The sequence below is a fragment of the Schistocerca piceifrons genome, chromosome 1 (genome assembly GCF_021461385.2).
Source record: "Schistocerca piceifrons isolate TAMUIC-IGC-003096 chromosome 1, iqSchPice1.1, whole genome shotgun sequence".
NCBI lineage: Eukaryota > Metazoa > Arthropoda > Insecta > Orthoptera > Acrididae > Schistocerca > Schistocerca piceifrons.
This window is the reverse complement of record NC_060138.1, coordinates 341,035,496-341,060,043: the sequence shown is the minus strand read 5'-3', so window position 1 is coordinate 341,060,043 and position 24,548 is coordinate 341,035,496. Positions and strand designations below refer to the sequence as shown.

Below are 24,548 nucleotides of genomic sequence, written 5' to 3'. Positions count from 1 at the left end.
AATGCTGTAGAACTTATCACATTCTCTTTACAACATTTGAGACCAGACATTTGGTTGTAAGTCGGTCTGCATTCTTTAACAATGAACATTCTGTTTTACCTTGGATCAAAAAGGACGGAAAATGGTCACTCGTGTGTGGCATGCTGACTTCCTTTGCATGTGTAATAACGAAAAAATTTGCCTTTTCGTAACTATGTCTTTGGTTGTTTATCGAAATAATAAAGTAAGCTGATATGCCCTTTTGTTACTGTTACAAATTTTTTATGTAATTTACATAATTATAAAATACATTTTAATTATTGGTCATGAAAGCTGAATAGAATACGGAAAGTACCAGAAGTCCAGAGTTGAAGAAAGGTTTGAAACAGATCTAGAATAGGCGAGCGCAGTGAACGAAATGAACAACAACTCAATACTAAACTAACTATGGGCCTGCGATTAGTGGCCACACGAAGATGAACGAGTCCGGCCAAGGAAGACAGAGACAGAGATGGGGATGAGTCCGAGGTTGTAACGAGACCAAACGACGTGCCATTGCAGGAACGAGACTGACTGTTTCTTGTTCCCGGGAACTATAACTAGAAAGCTGCAACCGAAGTGAACTATGAGAGCTCATTCCTTAGAATTCATTCCTTGCTCCTCCTGTTCATCTTGGTGAGCTGTTCCATTGGATCCATTAGTTCGTGAACGACCCATCTTTAGTATGCAATCAATGTAATTTTGGTAGCATAACAAATGTAAACTCCAGTGAATCTGACTTTTTGTGTTTTCTAGTAGTCTTCATTTGTGAGTTGATCATAATTGTACTCAAAGATACTTAATCAGAATTTTGTGCCTCTTTAAGTGTTCTTAGTTAAAATTGGGAAAATAAGTGGAGAAAAAACTCATTTGTTGTAACAGTGACAAGACAGAAATACTATGCAATATGCATCTTTCATGAAGAAATATACAAATGTTTCTTTATTATTATTCAAAATAAAGAATATAATTTATGGATGTTCTTATTACAAAATTATGGTGTTTTAACTTACTCCTCATTTTAGTGGCTGAGTTACAAAGCCTTGCAGCACAATGTACAGGTTAACTTTTTTCACTTATTAAAAAGCAAGCAGAAACAGTTTTACTTGATAACGTCTATCAACAAGAGCTTTTAAAAAGTTTGTAACATATGCCATATAAATCAATAATTCTATACAGTAAAAATATTCAGACCAGTGATTTCACAAATAAAATGCACACTAAATAAGTGACATCACAGTTCTCCTTAAAGCTCAAGTTCATTTGTGAATCATCTACTCACAATATCATTAAAAGAAGAAAAATTATAATTTTACAACTTCTTTTTGAGGCCATCGAAGCACTTAGCAGTTTCTCTGTAAGTAATTATCATCACAGTCCTTCAGTTAGAGCAGCATGTAACTTACAACACAGCATTATTGAAATCATATTGGGTGTTATTTTTAAACCCAAATGAAGTTCCAGTGAAAAAAATTGTTATTGGGGAAAGATAACACTCAGCATAGTTTAATACAATAACCAAGTAGGAGGATAGTGTGTATTTGAAATTAGACACCAATTGATGGTGTTAGTTTTGACAAAATAATTTTCAGATTTATTCCCAGCAATCAATTATATGAAGAATCACATTATCACACATGGCATTGCACAGCACAAGGGGAGGCATACTGGCACAACAGCTGCACCTCCTGAGCTACTGCTCTTGGATTTACTGTAGCTTTCTGCTTCATATTTGTATTTCCCCTTTGCCCTCCTACCAGATGCCTGGAAAAAAATGAACACCAGATTCAGTAAAGGACAGTGGTTTGAAGCAAAACAGAGCAAGACAATGAACATTTGATCAACCTTTTTATTTCTCTTTTGTATATGAGGTAACTTAATACAGATAACTAAGTCAGAAAAAAGAGTTTGTATAAGGAAGTCATTTTTTTACATCTTACAAGGAATGTGAAATATGTGTGAATTAAGTATTTTGAGCCGACTCATGTAAGATAGTCATGGAGTCTTTATCAACCACAAATACCTTCCAATACCCTCTAGTTATCTACAATGCTGTCACAGAAGATGATATGAAAATGGACAAGGTGGCCATTTGATGAAAGACAGCAATTGGTATTGGCATTGGCATTGTGTTTTCTAGTATATCATCCATACTGTGTCATAGAGAGCAGCAAGTTAGTTGAAGTTTATATATATTTAGGGGTTCTTCACACACATGTTTATGATTATTATTACATTTGTAATCAGAAATATTTTTTAGATACATCAAAATGAAGCAAAAACGTGTTAAATGTAGCTAGCTTGTGTGGGTAGTCCTATACCACAGATGGAGGTGTGTTTGTATGAATGTGTGTGGGGGGGGGGGGGAGGCGGCACCATTTGAATGCACACCATCCATAATTCTGTGTTTCTCGCAATAGCAAAATGCTTTGCCAAAACAAGGTACTCATGTAATTGTGTATGACACTTCTGAGTTTATGTTGTCCATAAAGTATTTAATGTTATACTGTTATTATGTGCAAATGGTTTTAGGATCACAATGATTTTTATTAATGAAGAATTATCTGACAGTGTGCAAACTTATGGAACACACATACACATAAAGAACAGCAGAACTTCCTAGAATCAAAAAACCACCTTGTTTCCTAAAAAAAAAAAAGGTGTCTGCATCTTAGTAGTTACCAAGGTTATGATAAGACATGGTTCTCTATTTTATTAGGCTATAATGGATAATGGGTCAAAGTCAAAGTAGATTATCCATATCTTTAATATATCAAAAAGTACTGTAGTGCAACAGGTGCCTCGCCCTATATGTGGGATTTCAGTGAGCAATGCTACCCTGAGATCATGTTGGCTGAATTTTTGAAATTCTCTCGCTCAGAGTGAAACGGCGGGAAAGTTCTGCCCCAGAAAAAAATGCTCTGAGACCAACACTTGTGTAGTCCCAATTTCTACTGAAGGCAGCAAAACATGGTTTTTCAATGCAAAAAAAAAATCATTAAAAAATCGAAGGTTCCTCTGTGAGCTGGGAATCAGTAAGAGAGACAGGCAAAAACAAATATATCAAGGGAACAAATTGTAAGAAAGATATAATTACGACTAGTGAAAATGGAATGGAGGTGGGTGAGACATGTAGGAATGTGAAGAATATATAGTAGATGGACCAATGAAACTCTTCACTAGATTCCAAAAGATAGGGAAACATATCATGACCTAATCAAAGGTGGGGTGGCTGTACTTAGAAAATATGCAGGAATAAGATGAATGCATAATATTGCCAAAGTATGTATGAAAAAGTCTAGAGCAGGCCTTTTTCCAGAAATGGAAGTCAGATGGCTGTTTTTGCTGGCCGAGTGGTTCTAGGCGCTACAATCTGGAACCACACGACCGCTACAGTCGCAGGTTCGAACCCTGCCTTGGGCATGGATGTGTGTGATGTCCTTAGGTTAGTTAAGTTTAAGTAGTTCTAAGTTCTAGGGGACTGATGACCTCAGAAGTTAGGTCCCATAGTGCTCAGAGACATTTGATGATAAATAAATCACAACAGGCAAGCTTCATGGCTTACAGTAGGAGAAGGATGAGCTTATCAGATTTTTCTGTATGTTACACTTAATGTAATAAAATGTAATAAAAAATGACTCGAATATTACCCTGAAGTATGACACATTTGAACAACAATGTTGCCTTAAAATTAAATTTCTCAAGCTGTTATTTGACTCTGTAGTGGTTTTGGCATTTTTAGTGCATTAGGCATACTGGACATTTTACTGTTCAAAATTAAAATAAAGACATGGACTATCATTGTTTTTGAAACAATAAGACTGCGTACTATACATATTTAGAATCAAAAAGTACCGGTAATTCAATACACAAATAAAATTTTACCATTGCCATTGACTCTTCTTTCTTTGAAAAGAGCTCCACACCAGGTGGGTAGAACACAGGAGGTCCAGGTTTGTTGACAGTTCTTTCCCTTGCTTTTATTTCAGTTTTAGCTTTAGTTTCTTCGACTTTCACATTCTGCTGTGTTGGTGTGACAACAGCTACAGCATTAGTGTCAGCAGGCCCTCCCGGTGGATGAGCTGGACTGGCTGTCATCTGTTTTTCTACATTGTAGTGCTTGGGATGAGGTGATATATCAGTCTGAAACAATAAATTAATTGTTTGTCTATTGATAATGGAATTGTGGAGCACAATATACTAGAAAATACCATACACAATGTTATGTCAATGCTAATTCCAAATTTTCCAAGGAATGTCAGTAACTCAGTAAGTGTTTTGCACAGATAAAACAGCTGACACTAAATAGAAAGTTTAAAAGGCTCATGAGTAGGTGTAACTGGCAGTAATTTTTCGAAGGATGAGGAGATGTGTGAGGAAAGAGGAAGGATACTTAAAGCTCAGTGTACAGGTTGTATTAAAAGTTATGTTACAAGGCATGGTGATTATTAGATGGGTACCATGTGAGCATATTTTGCTAATAAACTTATGTAAAAAACACTTTGTTTGTTAACATCCCTAAAATGTGGACGAGGATGTACGCAGTGTGGACCACACAAGCTAGGTGAGGAGTAAAGGAAAGGTGCTCAATATGACTGCCACTGAGTTCGATACATTTTGTGTATCACCTGATGACGTCTTACCGAACCCTGGGAAAGTTTCCAGCATGTCATAGATGACTCAAGCTGTTACTTGTATTCATGCAGAATGATCTTGTGGAGACTCAACAGGTATTTCATACACCATGGTTTTCATGGACCCCAAAATGAAAATCCAGTGGCATCATGCACAGTGAGCGAAGAGTCAAGAGTTTGGCAAGGCATCATCGGGTGATACACAAAATATATCAAAGCTGGTGGCTGTCATCTTTGGCACCTACTGTAAGTGCATTAAGCTGATGTTTATGGACAGTAATGTAAATTGTCTCCTTGACTCCTTGCCTGGCTTGTGTGGTCCAAACTGCCTATTTCCTCCTCCACATTAATGAGGCTTACATGGTACCCATCTGTCAATCAAAAATGCCTTACCTTTTGATACACCCCGCAGAGAATGATAACGCTATCAGGAATGATGTTATGAAAGTAATTCACTTGCTAAAACAACAACAACAAATAAATTTCCCCTCTCTCATATGTTGAAAGAGCATTTTAATCTCGCATCAGTAACAAGATTCCCTTGTCTTCACAATGCAATATAGATTTTTTAAATGTTTCTCTCTAGAAGATAGCTTCAAGCAGACATGTAAGCCCATTTCCTTCAACCCTTTTCCCTCTTTCATTAGACAAAAGGCACTCTCGTTTTTGTAAAGTAATATTTGTATCAGTATTTTTGTTTCTTTTTTTGCCTGTCATCAACTTAGGAGTAGTAGTTTCTTCTATATCTATTTGGTTATAGTTCCACTTGGAAATCCTTTTCTTAAATAAATTATTCTTGTTTTTTATAAGGAATAAACTTGCTGTTTCTCTATTCTGATTTTAGAACAAATGGTGAATATTCAAACAAGAAATGAATTATACAAAATCCAAACATTTTAAATACACATTACAACATAAATATACTTCAGTTAAAGCAGTTAAAATTGTGCTCAAACAAAGGCCACATTTTCCACTGAGGCAGTAATATTTATTAAGATCTCATGTTGATCACATCATATACACTGAAGTGCCAAAGAAGTGGAGTAGGCATGCATAACAGAGACATGTAAACAGGCGGAATATGGCGCAGTGGTCAAAGATGCCTATATACGACAACAAGTATCTTGCACAGTTATTAGATCAGTTACTGCTGCCACATTGCAGGTTGTGAAGATTTAAGTGAGTTTGAACGTGGTATTACAGTCGGCACACGAGCGATGGGACACAACATCTCCAAGGTAGCAATGAATTGAGGTTTTTCCTGTACCACCAGTCCATGAGTGTACCATGAATATCAGGAATCCAGTAAAACATCAGATCTCTGACATCGCTGCAACCAGAAAAAGATCCTGCAAGAATGAGACCAACAATGAGTGAAGAGAATTGTTCAATGTGACAGAAGTGTAGCCCTTCTGCAAATTGCCGCAGATTTCAGTGCTGGCCATCAACAAGTGTCAGCGTGTGAACCATTCAACAAAACATCATCAATGTGAGCTTTCAGAGCTGAAGGCCCACTCATGTACCCTTGATGACTGCACGACACAAATCTCTATGTCTGGTCTGGGCCCTTCAACACCGACATTGGACTGTTGATGACTGGAAACATGTTGCCTGGTTGGATGAGTCTCATTTCAAATTGTATCATGCAGACAGATGTGTTTGGGTATGGAGACAACTTCATGAATCCATGGACCCTGTATGTCAGCAGGGAAGTGTTCAAGCTGATGGAGGCTCTGTAATGGTGAGGGATGTGTGGAGTTGGAGTGATATGGAACCCTTGCTACATCTAGGTTTGAATTTGACAGGTGGCAATATTATGGAAAGAAAAGTTGCTACTCTCATATAGTTGAGACGCTTAGTCACAGATAGGCACAACAAAAAGACTGTCACAAATAAAGCTTTCAGCCAGTAAGACCTTCATTGAAAAGAGACAACCCCCCCCCCCCCACCACACACACACACAAAAGCAACTCACACACACAACTGCAGTCTCAGGTTACTGAATTACTGAAGGCAAACTACAATCAGAAGAACCACTGATGCTGCTGCTTGCAGTGGGTGTGGTTTCGGTTGCCTGAGACTGCAGTTGTGTGTGTGTGTGTGTGTGTGTGTGTGTGTGTGTGTGTGCGCTTGTGCGCGCGCCATATATTTTTGACAAAGGTCCTACTGACCAAAAGCTTTATTTGTGAAAGTCTTTTTGTTGTGCCTGTCAGTGACTCAGCATCTCTGCCAAAGGGACTTTCCTTTTCATAGTATTGTTACATTCCATTCTGGATTTTCCATTGTTTTATTTTTGCGTGGCAGGTGACTGGTACATAAGCATCCTGTCTGACCACTTGAATCCATTCATGTCCATTATGCATTCCAAGAGATTTGGGCAATTCCAGCAGGACAATGTGACAGCCTACACATCCAGAACCGCTACAGAGTGGCTCCAGGAACACTCTTCTGAGTTTATACACTTTCGCTGGCCCCCAAACTCCCCAGACATGAACATTATTGAGCATATCTGCAATGTCTTGCAATGTGCTGTTTAGAAGAGATCTCCACCCCCTTGTACTCTTACGGATTTATGGACAGCTCTTGCAGGATTCATGGTTTCAGTTCCCTCTAACACTACTTCAGACGTTAGTCAAGTCCATGCCACATCGTGTTGTGGCACTTTTGCATGCTTATAGGGGCCCTGGATGAAATTAGGCAGGTGTACCACTTTCTTGGCTCTTCAGTGTATAAACGGTATTCAAAATCATTGCCTTTGAGTTTAGTTAGTGGCTGAACTACAGCATATATTTAGTCAAAGGAATAAATCTATCACAAATTTGTAGAATTTATGTTAACATGAAATATTAAACCATGGTAATAATGTGTTTTGCGTGGACAGTTAGATCAGAATTTCTAACCTGTCCATTGCTTTGTACTGACACAGCCAAATGGTGTACTGGCCTAATGTAAAATTTCCTGCTGGCTATATCTTTTGTCTACTGTTCTGGACTCTTCAGTTACTTTGTTACTGAACAGGTAGCACTAGCACTAATGGGAGAAATAATTCTGAGGTACATATATATTACATAGTGTGATACTAGTTCCAAAATTAATGTACATATGCACTGAAATGAAACTTCATAGCAGTTGATGAACTGATCAGGGACATTTAGCTGAGACAATGGAAGTTCTGAGATTGCATGACAGAAAGTACTATTTATGTAACCATAATGTAGAAAACACCATGCACTCTTTCTTGCAAACCTTTGAAATGTGCGTATACACAAGAAAACTACCTAAATTTCCATGCACTGCTACAGCTTCAGGCAAAGATGGAAAGTCTCAGGATAAATGTGGTGTGTTTTCCTCTAAGGAGCTATACCTCCACTTCAGGCACAAGAAGGGAAAAACTGAGAAAAGTCATCAAGCTATGTAAAACAGTGAGATTAAAGTTAATGTCCTAAAAAAAGAACTTACTAAATGCAACTTCCTGTCTGTTTTTCTTCTAGACTCAGACATGAATTAATGTATACCATAACTAATATATTAAAGCAAGCTTTACAAACTATAAGTAATACCTCTTACCTCTGTATCAGAAAACGATGCCATAAGATCATCCAGCCTCTTTGGTGGTTGACCATTTGGAGGATAATCTGGTCCTGGAGAAGATGTAGGGAACGGACGAGGCAGAAGTGGTTGCTGCTCCTCTGGATGTGGGTGTGGTGGATATTTGTTGGTGGTATTATGACTGGAGTGGCTTGAGTATTTGTAAGTGATGACAGTGGGTGGAGGATTTGGCTCTGCAGGTATGACCAGTGGCTGGTGTTGTGTTGGGAGGAGGGGTTCCTTCTCAGGCTGATGATGTGGGGAAACATGATAGGTCACTGTGTGTTCTACATTTGGTTTGTGAGGCTGTTGATCTGGGTATGGATGGTCAGGTCCTGGTGGATAGGGGTGAGTATGCAAAACACCGGGCTCTCCTGGGAGCTCATAAGTGTACGTTCTCACTGTTGTTGTAACTTTAGTCGGAGGTTGGTCTGGACCATCACGGTAGATCACAGTCTGAGTTGGCGGTGATGAGTGTTGTGTCGGTGGTGATTGTGGATAGTGAGATGAGATAGGAGGGGAAGTGTCAGGGTAAGCTGGTCTAGAATCAGGTACGGGACCAGACATGTGTGGAGGCTGAGTTACTGAACTGCTACTAGAACTGTAGTTGTAAGTGCGATATGCAGTGACAGTTGTTGGCGCACTATTGGGCTGTGGAGCATAACGATCAGGCTTGTCTGTGGTGTCTGCAGGTGGTGATGTCTGCAGCCTATGGGGAGGTGGTGAAGGCTCTCTGTACCTGTCTGGTCTAGGAGAGGGCACTACTTTTGACACATTTCTTGTTTCATAATACACTTCCTGTCTCTGTGGTGGAAGGGTAGATGAAGTTTTCGTTTCATAATAGACATCGTGCCTCACAGGTGGAAGTGTAGACGTTTTTGTGTCATAGTAAACGTCCTGTCTCTGTGGTGGTAATGTAGAAGTTTTGTGTTCATAATAAACATCTTGCCTCGGAGGAGGAAGAGTACTGGATTTCTCTGTTTCATAATACACCTCGTGTCTTGACGTTGATGATGGTGGAGGAACACCAACTCCAGGTTCTGCATCGTAATAAACTTCATGCCGCACAGTTGTGGGGTAGGGTGTCGAATCCTTTGTCTCATAATACACTTCTTTCTGAAGACGACGGTTAGAAGGTGACTTGTCTCGATATCTGGCACTTCCGTCAGTCTCGTAATAGACTTCCCTTCGAGTGACAGATGTAGCTACAGGAGAAGGTGAGCGTGTGCGCGTGGATCGTGCCGGTGGCGATGGCTCGTAAGTGAGTTCACGCTGTGCAGAAGTTGAACGACGTGGCTGTAGCTGTGGCGCATTTCCAACACTGGTGTCAGCACTCGCACTGCGGGCTGAACTGTACTGACGATACTGCACGGACCGAGAAACGTGCTGCTGTTGCCGAGTTGGAGGAGCCGGTGTGCTCGTGTCCAGAGGTTCCCTGCAGTCAGGCAACATAAAATAACTGTAATGTTCTTAAATCACTAGAGATGAAGTTAGATGATGCAGCTATTCATGAATTTTTTCAGTTGTGATTTGCCAAATGTCTTGTGTATTCATCTTGTAATTTAAATAATTTACTATTGTAGTTCTAATAAAGTAACACTGTTCTAACCTGGACAGTTGTTAATAGATCGAGGAAAATATTTACAGCACATTGCAGATACATTGTTAGTAAAATTTGTCACATTTTTGGAAAATCATCAGTTAATGACAGTGTAACTTACAACAATCCAGGGTCCACTCCTGTGCGTGACACTTCAACTCTATTGACTGTGGTGCTTGCAGTTCCTGGAAACAATCAGAATGTAAGGTGAACTAAACTGTATGTAAACACTTAAACAAAAAATGCAAAGGTTAGAAATTAGATGTACTTTTCATTCCAACTGATCCAGTGTGAGAAACCCCTCCTGAATGAAGAACATGCCAGAAAAACAATACACAGTAAAAATTTTCAAGTAAAAACAAATATGTACTGTTCACAGATCCAAAGTGAGGTGGCCTTCCAAAAAATCTTAAACATATTTTCATTTAAAATATTTATATTTAAAAAGTAATAGCTTGTCACAAAGCATGTAAGAGTTCAGTACACTGAGGTGCATATGATAATGCTAAGGCTGTTAAAGCCATGCGTCGTCAAACAGAAAAATCATTTCTCAGCACTTGTTTACAATGACCACATTATTGCACTGAATTTTCAGAGTAGTCAGAGTTTACTAATACTCACATTACTTGATATTATTAGTAACATATACGCATCAGTTGGTTCTACTCAGAACTTCACCAGTGAAGTAGGAGTTGGTCACCATTTAATCCAATGGGCTCCTCTTAAACTGAACTTTATTAGTATTAAATTTTTTATAGCTGCTGGCAAGTTACTGAAAATTTGTGTTCCTGGACAGTGGACATCTTTGTGGGCCAACATAAGTGACTTCAATCTTTGTGGACATTATTCTTATTTCTAGTATTTATTCCATGTCCTTAGCTGTTGGTTTGAAAAAGAGATACTATGCCTTTAGTGACAAATTCAGTTTCACGAAGGAATAAATATATTGGGAAACAGTATTTCCCTGCAGAATGTTCTTGAGTTCATACCACAAATAATTATTATTACATGGTTTTGAACCCAGAAAACTTTAGCTTGGCTTGATAAGTCACTCCAAAAAATAATCTCCTGCAACATTATGGCATGAAGATAAGCATATTGTGCTAGCTTTCATATTTTTATATCACCTACGTCTGACGACATTCACATTACAAATAGATATTTGTTCAGACACTGCAGCAGTTCTGTGGTACAACGAGAGGAAATGATGGATGGGGGAGGTGGGTTGGGGGAGGGGGGGGGGCGGGGGTGATATTTGATAAGTATGACAATATGATCTGATTTAATGAAAATTCGAAGCACAGTGGCCAGGACGTTCAAAACATTATAGAAGGGCTTTGGAAGTTGTTGAAAAAATTTGTAAATCATGAAAGAACTCACCTTGTGGTGTTCCAAAGCCAGCTTTCTGTGCCTGGTGAAGGTCAACAAGCAGGCTATCAAGTTCATTTAGATTCTCCCTTAACCTCACATCAGGTGTCTGGTCTGAAGGACTGCCAGCACTGCTGCTCAGTGCATGTCCTAGAAAAAAAAATTTAAAAATGTCCAGTGACATCTAAATGTAATTATCAACAGAAAAAAATATGTTTCTCAGTTTTTCATTTAAGTTATATAATTTGAAAATATATTAAATTTTCATGTCCTCAAACAAAGTTATGAAACAATGTTTTTCTTTTTTTAAAAAAAAGAGAAATTCTTAACAATTTTCCATTTATAAGAAAGGCCCTGGATACACCAACTTGCTCAAAGTGAAAGAGTTAACCTAAGAACAGAGAAGTAAAAACAATATCTTACCAGGCTGACCATCAGATGCACTGTATTGATAAGAGACAGTTTTGTACGCAACACTTCTTTGTTCTCCTGCAGCAGGCTGAAAGAAATAAAAACATGTATGCTCAATTTCAAGTTTTAACAAAGCATAATTGATCTGTAAACATACCTATATGTTCTAGGTGCTGTGTCCTGTGAATCAATAATAGCCTTAAGGCTAAATAACAAAATCAGTCTCATTGTGAAAGAAACATGCAGTGGATGTAGTCTGAAAATAGTTTTGCAAATTAGTACATGCACCCAATAGATCTTAGTAAGGGTATTGAGTGATCTGGTCTGACACATGCTTGTACTCTGCTGAGGAGTAAAAACATGTCACCTCATAGAAAATTTGTTTATTTTGAATACAGTAACCTTCTAGCCCACTCTCTCCTAACTTCTCTTACGATATTAATTTCTTGCTCCTAGTGAAACATGTAAATATAACAGTTTTTGTAGTTCACTCCTTCATACCGTGTAACACTTATGCACTCATTCCAATACACAGATTGCTCAGTATGTGACTTTCTCTACCTTCTGAGAATCATTTTCATCTGACTAGACTTTCATTCAAGAGAGACAATTGTTTTATTTGAATGACAGCTGATATATTATTGTGTTCTGCTCATCTAACAATTTTGGAGTTGAACCTGCCATCAACATGCCTATATCACACGTTTTTTTTATTTTATTGCATTGTTTGTTGTTAGTGTGAATAATGAATGGAAAGCTGTAACAGAAAAAGTTCGAAAGTAGGCCTGAAAATCAATAGTAACAAGACTAAAATAATGTATAATCATCTCACTGAAAACAAAAGAATACAAATTAATGATGATACCATGGAGTTAGTTGATGAGCTGTTGTAAAAATGTCCTAGAGTTTCTGTGGACGACGAGTACGATGGATCCTTTCATGAACAAGTGCTAAACCAGTTCACTCCTTGATCCTGTTAGTGCACGAGAATTGCTATGATACACAACTTTGGTGAACATTATAACAACATTTTGGTCTTAAAACCATAACAAAAATGAAAGTGCACATTATAATCTCACTCCTCTACTGTAAAGCTTATCCAACGTATGCAAGCAATGATACATTCCCACACCAAAGAGGTGAACAATGTGAAACTGAAGTCAGGAGAAACTCAGGTTTCACACATGTCCCACAGATTTTCTGGTAAACTAAACTGAGTTATCAAAACAAAACTTTGAGTGCTTCTGAAACAAAAAGTTTACTGTCAATTTGTGTTATCAGTTTTGATTTACACTAATGAGATGTGCACTTTTAATTAAAAACAAAGTGTTGCTCAGTGAACATAAAGACATGCATGTTGGGAATTACTAGGAGAGAGAACAAAACAGATAAATGGATCAACAGATGGGTAGCCAAAAAATGTGCGGTACATGACAGAAATTACGCAGGAGCAGCAACAATGTGTAATACTGAATAGTCTAGACAAGGCCATTATTGAGCCGCGGATGTCAGATGGTTGCCGAATATACCAATGTTCACCTTTGTGTTCAAGCTAATAGAGTAATTACTGGTTTTTCTGAAAACACTAAACATATAACCACATCATCACGCAGTCACATATAATTCATCACATTCACCTCCTGTCAATTGTAAAATGGCTGTATGTACAGTAATATGATCAGGTGTAGTGTGGTAGTTTTTTGCACCTCACAAGTGGAAATTCATTGTGGGGTGTATTGCTGATACCATACTATAAACAATAGCTGTGGGTTTGTTGCAGAATGTGTAATTCAATACCAACATGCTCAGTGGGCAAAGATAAAATCAGCAAAGCACTGATGGCAAATGATGACGTGTGCCACATTTAAAATCTGGCGGTAAATCTTGTGAACAGAGTAATTGCCATCACCTACTGGTGGTAAGTATTGTGAATAGAATAACTGCTGTCACTTATTTGTCCCCCACCCAGAAGAATGTTAGAAATTATGCAATGAAATATGTTGAGAATGCAAAACGTTGTGTTTACAGCTGGTTTGAAGTAATCAATGAGAATGTACGTAACAGGTAGCCAAAGTATTTATAGAGATAGACTGAAGATAAACTTTCATATCATAATCTTATGACATCCTCAGGCATCCACTGTATTTTAAAAGGAAACTGATGGAACTAATGGAGAACTGTGAAACACATAGGCTGTGTGAGCAGCATATCTGAATGTCACTATAATGTCACATTTTGCAAATTACTCAAGAAAATTGGGGTTAGCAATAGGTGGCATTTAGAGTGGAACTGTTGAACATAAAGGCCATGCTGCTGTAAATTTAAGGTAAGCTCTCACTTACCAGCCTAACCACAAACTTAAGTCACATATCTTTTAGTTTGAAATACATTGGTCATCTATGTGTGGCAACTGATACAGATCTCCTAAAGGATAAAGAATGGCTTCCAATACAGATTGTCTGCCTTAACATTTAGTGCCACTAACAAAATTACTTTCTGTGGGATGTACATAGTCTCTGAACATTGTCTTCTGAACCTCTCTTTCAACAGTTCAATAACTTCATTCAGGGTTCTCATGCTATCATATTTGTTGGTTTTACTAACATACAACCAATCTATCCTAGACCTAAGACTACACTACAGGGCAGTCTTTTACCACAACTTTCATTCCAGATAAAACTGAATGAAATAGAAATATTTCAATTCCAGTGCTAATGCTAACTGACTCAAACGATCAGTGCGCATTACGCGCACACACACAGTCATTCATGAACAACTTTGATAACAAGATATATGTTTGCTCTGGCAATCAAAGATCACAAAGACGTCAGTGAGTGTCTGTGTTTCCGCACACATGAGATATTCAGAGGAAAAACATTATTGTTTCCAAGTTGTACTGTTGTAAGTGATGCAACATGGATGCATTATATGATAACGGAAATGAATCAAGAACATAGAAACACATACACCGAGCTGTCAAAAGTCATGTGATACCTCCCAATATCACGTAAGACCACCTTTTGCCCAGCATAGTGCAGCAACTCAGCTTGGCATGCACTCAACATGTCTTTAGAAGCTCCAATGCTGCCTCTGTAGCCATCCATAACTGTGCAAGTATTGCCAATGCAGGATTTTGTGCACGAACTGACCTCTCAATTATGTTCCACAAATGCTCGATGGGATTCATTTTTGGCAATATGGGTGGTCAAATCATTCACTCGAACTGCCCAGAATGTTCTAAAAACTATTGTTTGGGAACATGAAGTCAATGAATGGCTACAAATGGTCTCCAAGTAGCTGAACATAACCATTTCCAATCAATGACTAGTTCAGTTCCATGTAAACCAGGCCACACTATCATGAAGCCACCACCAGCTTGCACCATGCATTGTTAACAACTTGGATCTGTGGCTTTCTTGGGTCTACACCACACTCTAACCCTAGCATCAGCTCTTTCCAGCTCTTTCGGTACTCATCTGATCAGGCCACGGTTTTCCAGTTGTCTTGGATCCAATGGATATGGTCATGAGCCCCTGAAGGCCACTACAAATGATGTCATACTGTTAGAAAAGATACTCATGTCTGTCATCTGCTGCTATAGCCCATTAATGCCAAATTTTGCTGCGCTGTTCTAACAGATATGTTCAGTGTACGTTCCACATTGATTTCTGTGGTTACTTCTCTGCTTGTTTGTCTGTTAGCATTGACAACTGTACAAAAACTCTGCTGCTCTCAATTATTACGTGAAGACATTGGCCACTGCATTGTCCATGGTGAGAGTTATGTCTAAATTTGGTGTTCTTGACATGCTCTTGACACTGTGAATCTCACCGTATTGGCTTCCCTAATGATTTCTGAAATGGAATGTGTCGTGTCTAGCTCCAACTACCATTCTGCATTCAAAGTCTGTTAACTCCCATCGTGCGGAGCCATAATTATGTCAGAAACTTTCCCACATGAATCACCTGAGTATAAACAACAGCTCTGCCAATGCACTGCCCTTTTATACCTTGTGTATGCGATACTACCACCATCTGTATATGTGCACATGACTGTTCCATGACTTTTGTCAGCCCAGTATATAATTACAACCATCAAATAAGGTTTAAATTGCTCAATTTACAAAGGAAGTTGAGTAAATTGCAAATGCCTTCGCTGGATTTCTGTAAAAGGAAGGAACAACTTATGCTGCCTGTTACTGTGGTAAAATAGAGTAGGCGGTCTGCAGAAAACAAATTACATTTCTGTTGACAGATGGGTAGCATTTCTACTGCAATCTAATACTTATCTGTCAGTGCATGTAAATCATTATGTCACTTCATTAGTGCTGTACTGGGCAACCCCCGGCACAGTGACAAAAATGAATACTATGTTTTAGGCCCCCAGGATAAGGATCAGAACAGTCATTTGTTCATACAATTGGCACGGCCACTTAGCACTGTACTGTGATATCGATGCACACACTTCTGCAGATTTTTGCTTTTCGGACACAACATGACTTGGTGTAATAATGCAACAAATATTGGAAAAGCTTACTGTTATGTTGAGAAGCAATGAGTACCAGTGCCACACTAGAGTATATTAGTACACATGCTGTGGAGTAAGGGTAGTCTGTTAGAGCACTTGTTGCTCTACTTTCTGAATCAGTCTCATACAAGCTCACAGTGTGCTCGTGCTTACTGACCTGCAACAGGGGGCTGGGCTCCCGCTCAGCGACCACAGTCGTGGGGTTGGCAGGAGACAGGTATTGCACCTGCGGGGAGCCAGACACCTGCTGGCGTACTTGACGTATTTCGCGGTACTCCTGGTGCTGCTGGTGACCGCCACTCGGCCCGTTCATGGCGCTGCGGCCTCGTGACACACTAGTCTGCAGGTCCTCCAGTAGTGCGTCTGTAACATGACGTCAGTTGTTCGACTCCTGTGCAAGCCAAGCTGGACTTATATGTAATGTAATACATGGAGCAGTCACTCATTTATTCATTTATATATTGATCTTGGTAAGTCCCATCATGTTGAAGAAGCTTTGAGGGGAAGAATACATTGACAGAAAAGAAGTTACCAAAAACTACTACTTTCAACTGTTGGTAGACTGTACTGTCATTTAAAATAATCTCAATTAAATTAGACATTTTCGAACCGGAGCGCACAATCTATTTTGAAAAATACTTTTTCATCCACAGTTGTCTTGATCACACTTGGTGGGCTCATGACAGTTTGCTGGTTTCATTTACTATGAGTCATCATCGGAACTTAAAATCCAGAAAAGACTAGAATGTGAAATTACTATTAAATATTAAAAGTTTTAAAAATATTAAAAAGTGGAAGATAAAGAGAAAAATTTATAATAATAACAGTTCAAGTTTTGTCTTTTCTTGATGTTGAGTTCTGATGGTGACACAGAAGATTTGAAAATGATAAACTGTCAGGTTCACCAAACATGACCATGAAAGTTGCAAGTTATAGAGTATTAAAAAAAAAAGTAATAATAATAATGTAATGGGCTTCTTGTGTTCCAAAGTCACAAAGTTTACATTCGGTAAAGCTGCTGCAGAAACCAATAGTTCAAAAAAATTATAAAAGCATATTAAATGAAAAGCAAACTGGTGCTTTTAATTTATTATAATGTTGTTCTACCAAGAACCGACGGAAGATTCTGTTAATATTATATAAGCATGTTATTTGATTCTTCCATCACTGTTTGGTAGGACAACTTCATAATTATAAATGAAAAGCACATAATTGTGGGTGTCCTACAGTAGATCTTGTGCTTTTCATATACAATTATACACTGAAGAGCCAAAGTAACTGGTACACGTGCCTGATATCGTGTAGGGCCCCTACGAGCACGCAGAAGTGCCGCAACACTATGTGGCATGGACTTGAACGTCTGAAGTAGTGCTGAAGAGAATTCACACCATGAATCCTGCAGGGCTGTCCATAAATCCGTAAGGTAGGAGGTGGTGGAGATCTCTTCTGAACAGCACGTTGCAAGGCATCCCAGATATGTTCAATAGTGTTCATGTCTGGGAGTTTTGTGTCCAGTGGAATACTTAAACTCAGAAAAATGTTCCTGCAGCCACTCTAGCAATTCTGGATGTGTGCGGTGCCGCATTGTCCTGCTGGAATTGCCCAAGTCTGTCAGATTGCATTATGGTTGTCAAGTGATCAGATAGGATGCTTACGACTCCAACTGTACATGCCCCACACCATTACAGAGCCTCCACCAGCTTGGACAGTCCCCTGCTGACATGCAGGGTCCATGGATTCATGAGGTTATCTCCATACACATACACGTCCATCTGCTCAATACAATTTGAAATGCGACTCGTCTGACCAGGCAATATGTTTCCAATCATCAACAGTCCAATGTCGCTGTTGAGAGGCCCAGGCAAAACATAAAGCTTTGTGTCGTGCAGTCATCAAGGGTACATGAGTGGGCCTTCGACTCCAAAAGCCCATTCGATGATGTTTCATTGAATGATTTGCACGCTGTCACTTGTTGATGGCGCAGAGCTGAAATCTGCAGCAATTTGTGGAAGGGTTGCACTTCTGGCACGTTGAACGATTCTCTTCAGTCGTCGTCAGTCTTGTTCTTGCAGGATATTTTTATGGCCGTAGCGATGTCAGAGATCTGATGTTTTACTGGATTCTTCCCACTTCATCGCTACCTTGTAGATGCTGTGTCCCATCGCTCATGAGCAGACTGTAATGCCACGTTCAGATTCACTTAAATCTTGATAACCTGTCCATGGAGCAGCAGTAACAGATCCAACAACTGCGCAAGACACTTGTTGCCTTATATAGAGGTTTCCAACTGCAGCACCATATTCTGCCTGTTTTCATATCTCCGTATTTGAATATGCATGCCTATACCAGTTTCTTTGGCTCTTCAGTGTATAACCACTGTTCCACTACAGCTGTACAATATTACCCTTCATTTTATTTGGTATACAACTAGATTCGGTTATTCTTTTTTTTTCGGATGTTCCATGTGAACTAAGCACATATCATACGTATCACCTTACGATAATTTGATTATTCTATGAATTTCAGTAGGCTTCATCCATCACAGCTGAAAAACTGAATTCTATCCTTTTCCGCATTAGTCTGAAATGACGTAACTATCTTTATGTAAATAAACTTATCTTTATGTTAATAAACTAACAGTGTCTGTTCATTTACTCTCCGCTGATGCCATATGCAGAGCAGTCTGTAGGTAATCTCTTACAACACTTCCTACACTAAAAAGTGTTGGTGGAATTCTTGAATTTTCATTATAAGGGTGTACTGAAGATGAAGATAAACTGATCGGCTTTTTAAATTTCATGAAACACTTGACTAATTCACAACCTAAGTCTTCCATGAACGGACCTGAAACAATGGATGTGAATATACATTGGCAATCCAGTGATACAAAAAGATGTACTTCAAGTTATTGGTTAATATTGTAATACAACTGGAAACAATGTTTTCATATTGTGATAAACTGCTGTTCCTTAAGTTAAGCGATACTACTTACATCGCCAATTATGCTCAGTATTTCCCCGTAGATAGCGTGCAATCAAACAAACGAATGGTACATCCTTCAGCCACTAACAGTTGCATACAGAACTGGAGACTGTATTTTCTTCCAAGCGCAAGGAAACACTTCACTCTGTCAGTTTGTAAGACACCCAAAAGAATCACTAACAATGAAATGGACCCAATTTTTCTAGAAGCTTTCAAAATATTTTGTTCAAGTGCTGCAAATCCTGCAACAGGTGCTTCAGTTGAAAGGAGTTTTTCTTGTCTTCAATGCATAAAAATGCATTTGAGAGATAGCATGATGCAGGATCGTTTACCAGCTCTTGCTTGTATCTCAATTCGCAAACTAGCAGTGCGAATACTTCAAAAGGCGACACACATGGTACGGCAGTGTCATCGAAAAGTTCAGGAAGAATAAAGATTGTCGAGTTAACAACGCTCAAACGCAAAGTCTATCAGTTCGTTCGTAAATATGTAAATAAAACTTAGTGTTAATTTTATTACAACCAGTAGTTGTTACAATGGTAGTCGTCGCATTGGTGGTCGTTGGGAAACGCTAGGTAGGCCTGTCCTTACATTAAACGGGAATAAAAGCGGATTTTCAAAATGTTTCCTGGCCTACCCGGAATTTTCATTCATGATAGGCTACTGGTGCGAAGAAAAAACAGTCTAATTACAGCACGGACTGAGGTATTTAATTAGTGATTCTTCTCACACATCAAACGTGAATAGAACGGGATGAATCCTAACATACGTTCCCGGTTTTTTCCACGCCAATTTAATGTGACTTAAAACGGCTCAAAAACCGGTTTCTCAACAACCAATTGTCGGTTTTTTATTCATATTATTTCCTATAATAAAAGTACAAATCAAACAAGCACTGAAAATTTTTGTCCCATTCAGTTTTAAGATACACAGAATCAAATTATTAAATTGTATACGCAAATAAAGCTTACTAAGCCCACAGTTCGCTGCTTTTCTCGGAAAAAAAAGATAAGTGGTTGAAAATTTCAAAAAATCACCAGTATTCTTCTACTGATTCTAATTTTTTAAAACTCTGCTTTAAAATCATGTTTTAATTGGGAATTATGCCACTATTTGGGCATTACAAAAAGTCAGTGCTAAAGGGTGAAAACTAAGGTTGAAAAACGCCGCTTTTCGTGTTAATATGTCTGTTTTCAAGGGCTGTAAGCGGATAAATGCGTATTATATAGACACAGACAGTAGATCAGCTACTTCCTATTTTTATTGTATACTAAGAATTAATCTAATTTAATTTATGAATTTTAATTTATTACTGTTACCATAATTTCCTTTTTCTTTTACTTTTCATAGAAATGGCAGACAAATTTTAATCTTTTAAAGCAAATGACGCATAGAACTTCGTTCCTACGTTAGTTCGTAAAAATATTTCCAGACTAGGGTTTGTGCCATTCTGGATTACAACGGATGTCCGATGACGACAGTGAGAAACCGCCGTATAGACCAGGTGCTGCCATATCTTGCACTGCACTAGGTCCGTGTTGCACACTGCACGTGCACATATTAAAACAGCACTGATCGCTTTTCCCTTCTTCTATAAGAAGCCAATATTTCAACCCAATGAAATTTTTACGACCGAAAATTACTCCTCCTTTGAGAAAGGTTCCTTTAAAAACGAAAAATTTTAGCATTGTTGCTGTGGATAACTGGTATTTGGTTTTTTACTCGGTTGTAAATAAAAACTAAAAAACTCCTGTTACAACTGAGATCAAACACCGAAAATACCTGTCATTCATAGCTAAAATACCGATATCGGGTTTAACTGGTCTATTTTTCTCCATTCCTAATGCAAATGTAGACTGGTCCCCCCATAACGAGTCTAAAAGTGTCATGTGGCTATCCTCTCCTCATCCTTCTTGGTCGAAAACATTAAATGTGTGCTTGTATCAATTATTATGTCAACAGGACGCCATATTTTGTAAGTCGAATATAAGAGGAAAAATTCCCAGGTCCTCTGTTCCAAGACCTCATGGAGGCATATCGTGTAGCAGTAAAAGTAGATGCTATTGTCATGGTCCGGCGTCTACTTGGAACGGTGGTGATGTTGCGTAGGCCACAACGGCTCCTCAGAAGCGGTCAGAGGCCCTCCTGTGTAGCTGTTCCACTGACCGAGTGCGCTTTCCAGCGAGCCAAGTGTTGCTCAACAAGAGCTCTTTATAGACTCTGTGTTCATAATGACTCAAGAGCGCTTCAAGGATTGGCTGCGCTAGAACTGTGTATATTCACGTTTGTCGCTCTATACATGTAATACATACCCTATTAGACGGAAGCTACGCAATGTACCAGTAATATATTTCACCATCCTCTTCCTTTCACGGATGTTGCGAGGCAATAATGACGATCACAAGCCCTATGTTTAAGCTCGAATTTGCCATATCTTACTGTCATGTTCATTATGCGAAGTATATGTCGGAGAAACTATTGTGTTCTTGACTTAGTTAAGAATATGATGTATAATGTGCTTCTTACATACCGCGTAGCAACTCGCTCTTAAGCTGTGGTCAGACTAGGTAAACGAGGGTTCTGTCGTTACTAAAGGACTCTCTGCCGTAGCTTATATGTGCATTATTTGTCGTTTTTGGACTGTCTTTACATTGTGACAAATTTCATCAAATTTAACAGCTTAACGACAGCAGACGACAAAATTAACGACGGGTGTGTTTATGACTGTTGCCTTCAAGCTTACAATAGCTAGTCCAATCAAGCGAATACACAGTTTGCAGTATTTTTTAACATGTCTAGATACAGCATGAATTACGGCACCAGAGTCTCATTACTTATAAAAAAAGAGGCCGTGGTTGGCAACACGAAGTTTATTGAGCGCAAGTTTTGTAGGCTTCCGAATATGACAGATTAATTTGGCGAAACTGGTAGAGCAGAATAAAATTTATTTGCAACTGATGACTAAAATTTTTCCTGAAAAAATAGTACTATAGTTGTAGAAAATTACAGCCATGAATAAAATAATACTTCTCCGTTTCTCGCTGACGCAAAGACGCTGACAAAGAAATTTGATAGTGTAATACCGGACTAATCGTCCGGAGTGGCCGAGCCGTTAAAGGCGCTACAGTCTGGAACCGCACGACCGCTACGGTCGCAGGTTCGAATCCTGCCTCGGGCGTGGATGTGTGTGATGTCCTTAGGTTAGTTAGGTTTAAGTAGTTCTAAGTTCTAGGGGACTTATGACCACAGCAGTTGAGTCCCATAGTGCTCAGAGCCATTTGAACCATTCGAACTGGCCTAATAATGGCAAAATGGCGCTATGTAAAACCGGCGCCGAGGCAAATGTGGTGCACCGCGGGCTGTAGATGACGGGGGCGAACGATGACTGCGGAGATGTGTACGGACGAATAGAAGTCCAACTGCTGAGCAGCTCACCGCCCAGATGACCCAAGGGGCTACCAACAGTGTCTCTCAACGGGTGTTAGGCGAAAGTTGCTGCATGTGCGCTGTCTCGACAAGCACCATCTTCATGCACCCGTGCTTACTGCTGTTAATTGGCGACGAAAACTGGAATTTGCACGCCAGTACCGCAACTGGATGTCCACTGTGTGGCAACAAGCGGTCTTTTCAGATGAATCACGTTTTATGCTCCTTTGGATAGATGGCCGTTGGCTCGTACGGCGTTAAACTTGTAGGAGCAAACACTGTGCAACAATCGTCGGAAGTGTCCTGGACGATCTGGAAAGCACAGTGGACCATCAGAAGGATGTGTCTAACTTTGGGACCGTGTCCACCATTACATGCAGTTTGTTTTTCCTCGGCAGAATGACATCTACCAGCAGGACGTGTGATACAACTCGCAGTATACGTGTGCAGTTCGAAGAGCTCCTAGATGAGTTTACGATACTCCCTGGTATTAAACTCAGTCGAGAATCCGTAGGACCACCTCGACTGGGCTGTTCGCTCCATGGGTCCTCAACTGAGAAACCTAGCGCAACTGGCCACGGCACTAGAGTCGCCATGGTTCCGAATCCCTGTCGGTACCTTCGAGAGTCCGCTGCTCGTGGTCTTGCGGTAGCATTCTCGCTTTCCGCGCATGGGGTCCTGGGTTCGATTCCCGGCGAGGTCAGGGATTATTTCTGTCTCGAGATGACTGGCTGTTGTTGTGTCGTCTGCATCATCATCATTCATCCCCATTACGTTCGGAGAAAGGCAATGACAAACCACCTCCACTAGGACCTTGCCTAGTACGGTGGTGTGGGTCTCCCGCACCATCCCCTACACTCCTCGGAGTATGGAACTTCATCATCATCACCTTCGAGAACCTCACTGACTCTCTTCCTGCACTTCTCGCAGCGGTCGGCGTTGCAAAAGATGGTTACTTAGCCTCTTGTCAAGTGGTCACATTAGTGTTACTGGTAAATATACAATAGCTCCAGACTCCAAGAAGAATGTAAGAATTTCGTCTCCGAAAAAGGCAGGTGCTGACACTTCTGAATATTACGGGACGGTCAGTTTAATAAGTCATGGATGGCAAATACTGACACGAATTATTTACAGAATAATGGAAAAACTGGTGGTGCTATCAACTCCCTCCCGAAATATTTACTATTCGTCTCTAAACACTCTGTATACTAAAATGTCTTTTGATGCCAACAGTACAGGGACTGAGGTTGGTACATCTGCATCTACATCTACATGGTTACTCTCCAATTAACACTTAAGTGCCTGGCAGAGGGTTCATCGAACGATTTTCACACTACTTCTCTACCATTCCACTCTCGAATGGCGCATGGGAAAAAGGAACATCTAAATCTTCCTGTTCGAGCTCTAATTTCTCTTATTTTATTATGATGATCATTTCTCGCTACGTATGTGGGTGTCAACAAAATATTTTCGCATTCGGAAGAGAAAGTTGGTGATCGAAATTTGGTAAATAGATCTCGCCGCAAAGAAAACTGCCTTTGTTTCAGTGACTGCCACCCCAACTCGCGTATCATATCAGTGAAACTCTCACCCCTATTGCGCGATAACACGAAACGAGCTGCCCCTCTTTGCACTTTTTCGATGTCCTCCGTCAATCCTACCTGGTAAGGATCCCACACCGCGCAGCAATATTCCAGCAGAATAACTGATGTTTCAGACGGCTGATGTTTCTTAATAACGCTGTTGACATGTCAATGCAGTCGAAGAAAATGTGGTTTCGGTCTTCTTTACGACAGTCGCACAGAAATAATGATGCTCGAATCGATCGTGATTAAACATTATACGGGATATAACGCCTAAGAATTCCCGTCTGCAGCTGAGCTCACGGTACCGTTAATGCTGTCGTATCACACGGTCTTCTTGTTGCCTGTGAGACTATCCAATATGTGTTTTTCTATGCCCTTGTAGATTACTCTCTTCGCCTGAGCCTCAGC

General features: G+C 39.6%; 1 protein-coding gene across 1 annotated transcript in view; it reads right to left on the bottom strand.

Moving 5' to 3' along the window:
* Window positions 1–914: 914 nt before the first annotated feature.
* The window catches only part of LOC124783636 (leucine-rich repeat extensin-like protein 5), a 362,449-nt gene continuing 338,815 nt past the window's right edge, over window positions 915–24,548 (bottom strand). The window contains exons 3-9 of the mRNA XM_047254037.1: window positions 16,304–16,509; window positions 11,632–11,707; window positions 11,221–11,358; window positions 9,962–10,025; window positions 8,220–9,675; window positions 3,904–4,161; window positions 915–1,782 (exon numbers count right to left, since the gene is read on the bottom strand). Of these exons, the coding sequence (XP_047109993.1) occupies window positions 1,642–1,782; window positions 3,904–4,161; window positions 8,220–9,675; window positions 9,962–10,025; window positions 11,221–11,358; window positions 11,632–11,707; window positions 16,304–16,509 (2,339 nt within the window). The 3' untranslated portion in view covers window positions 915–1,641. The remainder of the gene's footprint in view (window positions 1,783–3,903; window positions 4,162–8,219; window positions 9,676–9,961; window positions 10,026–11,220; window positions 11,359–11,631; window positions 11,708–16,303; window positions 16,510–24,548) is intronic.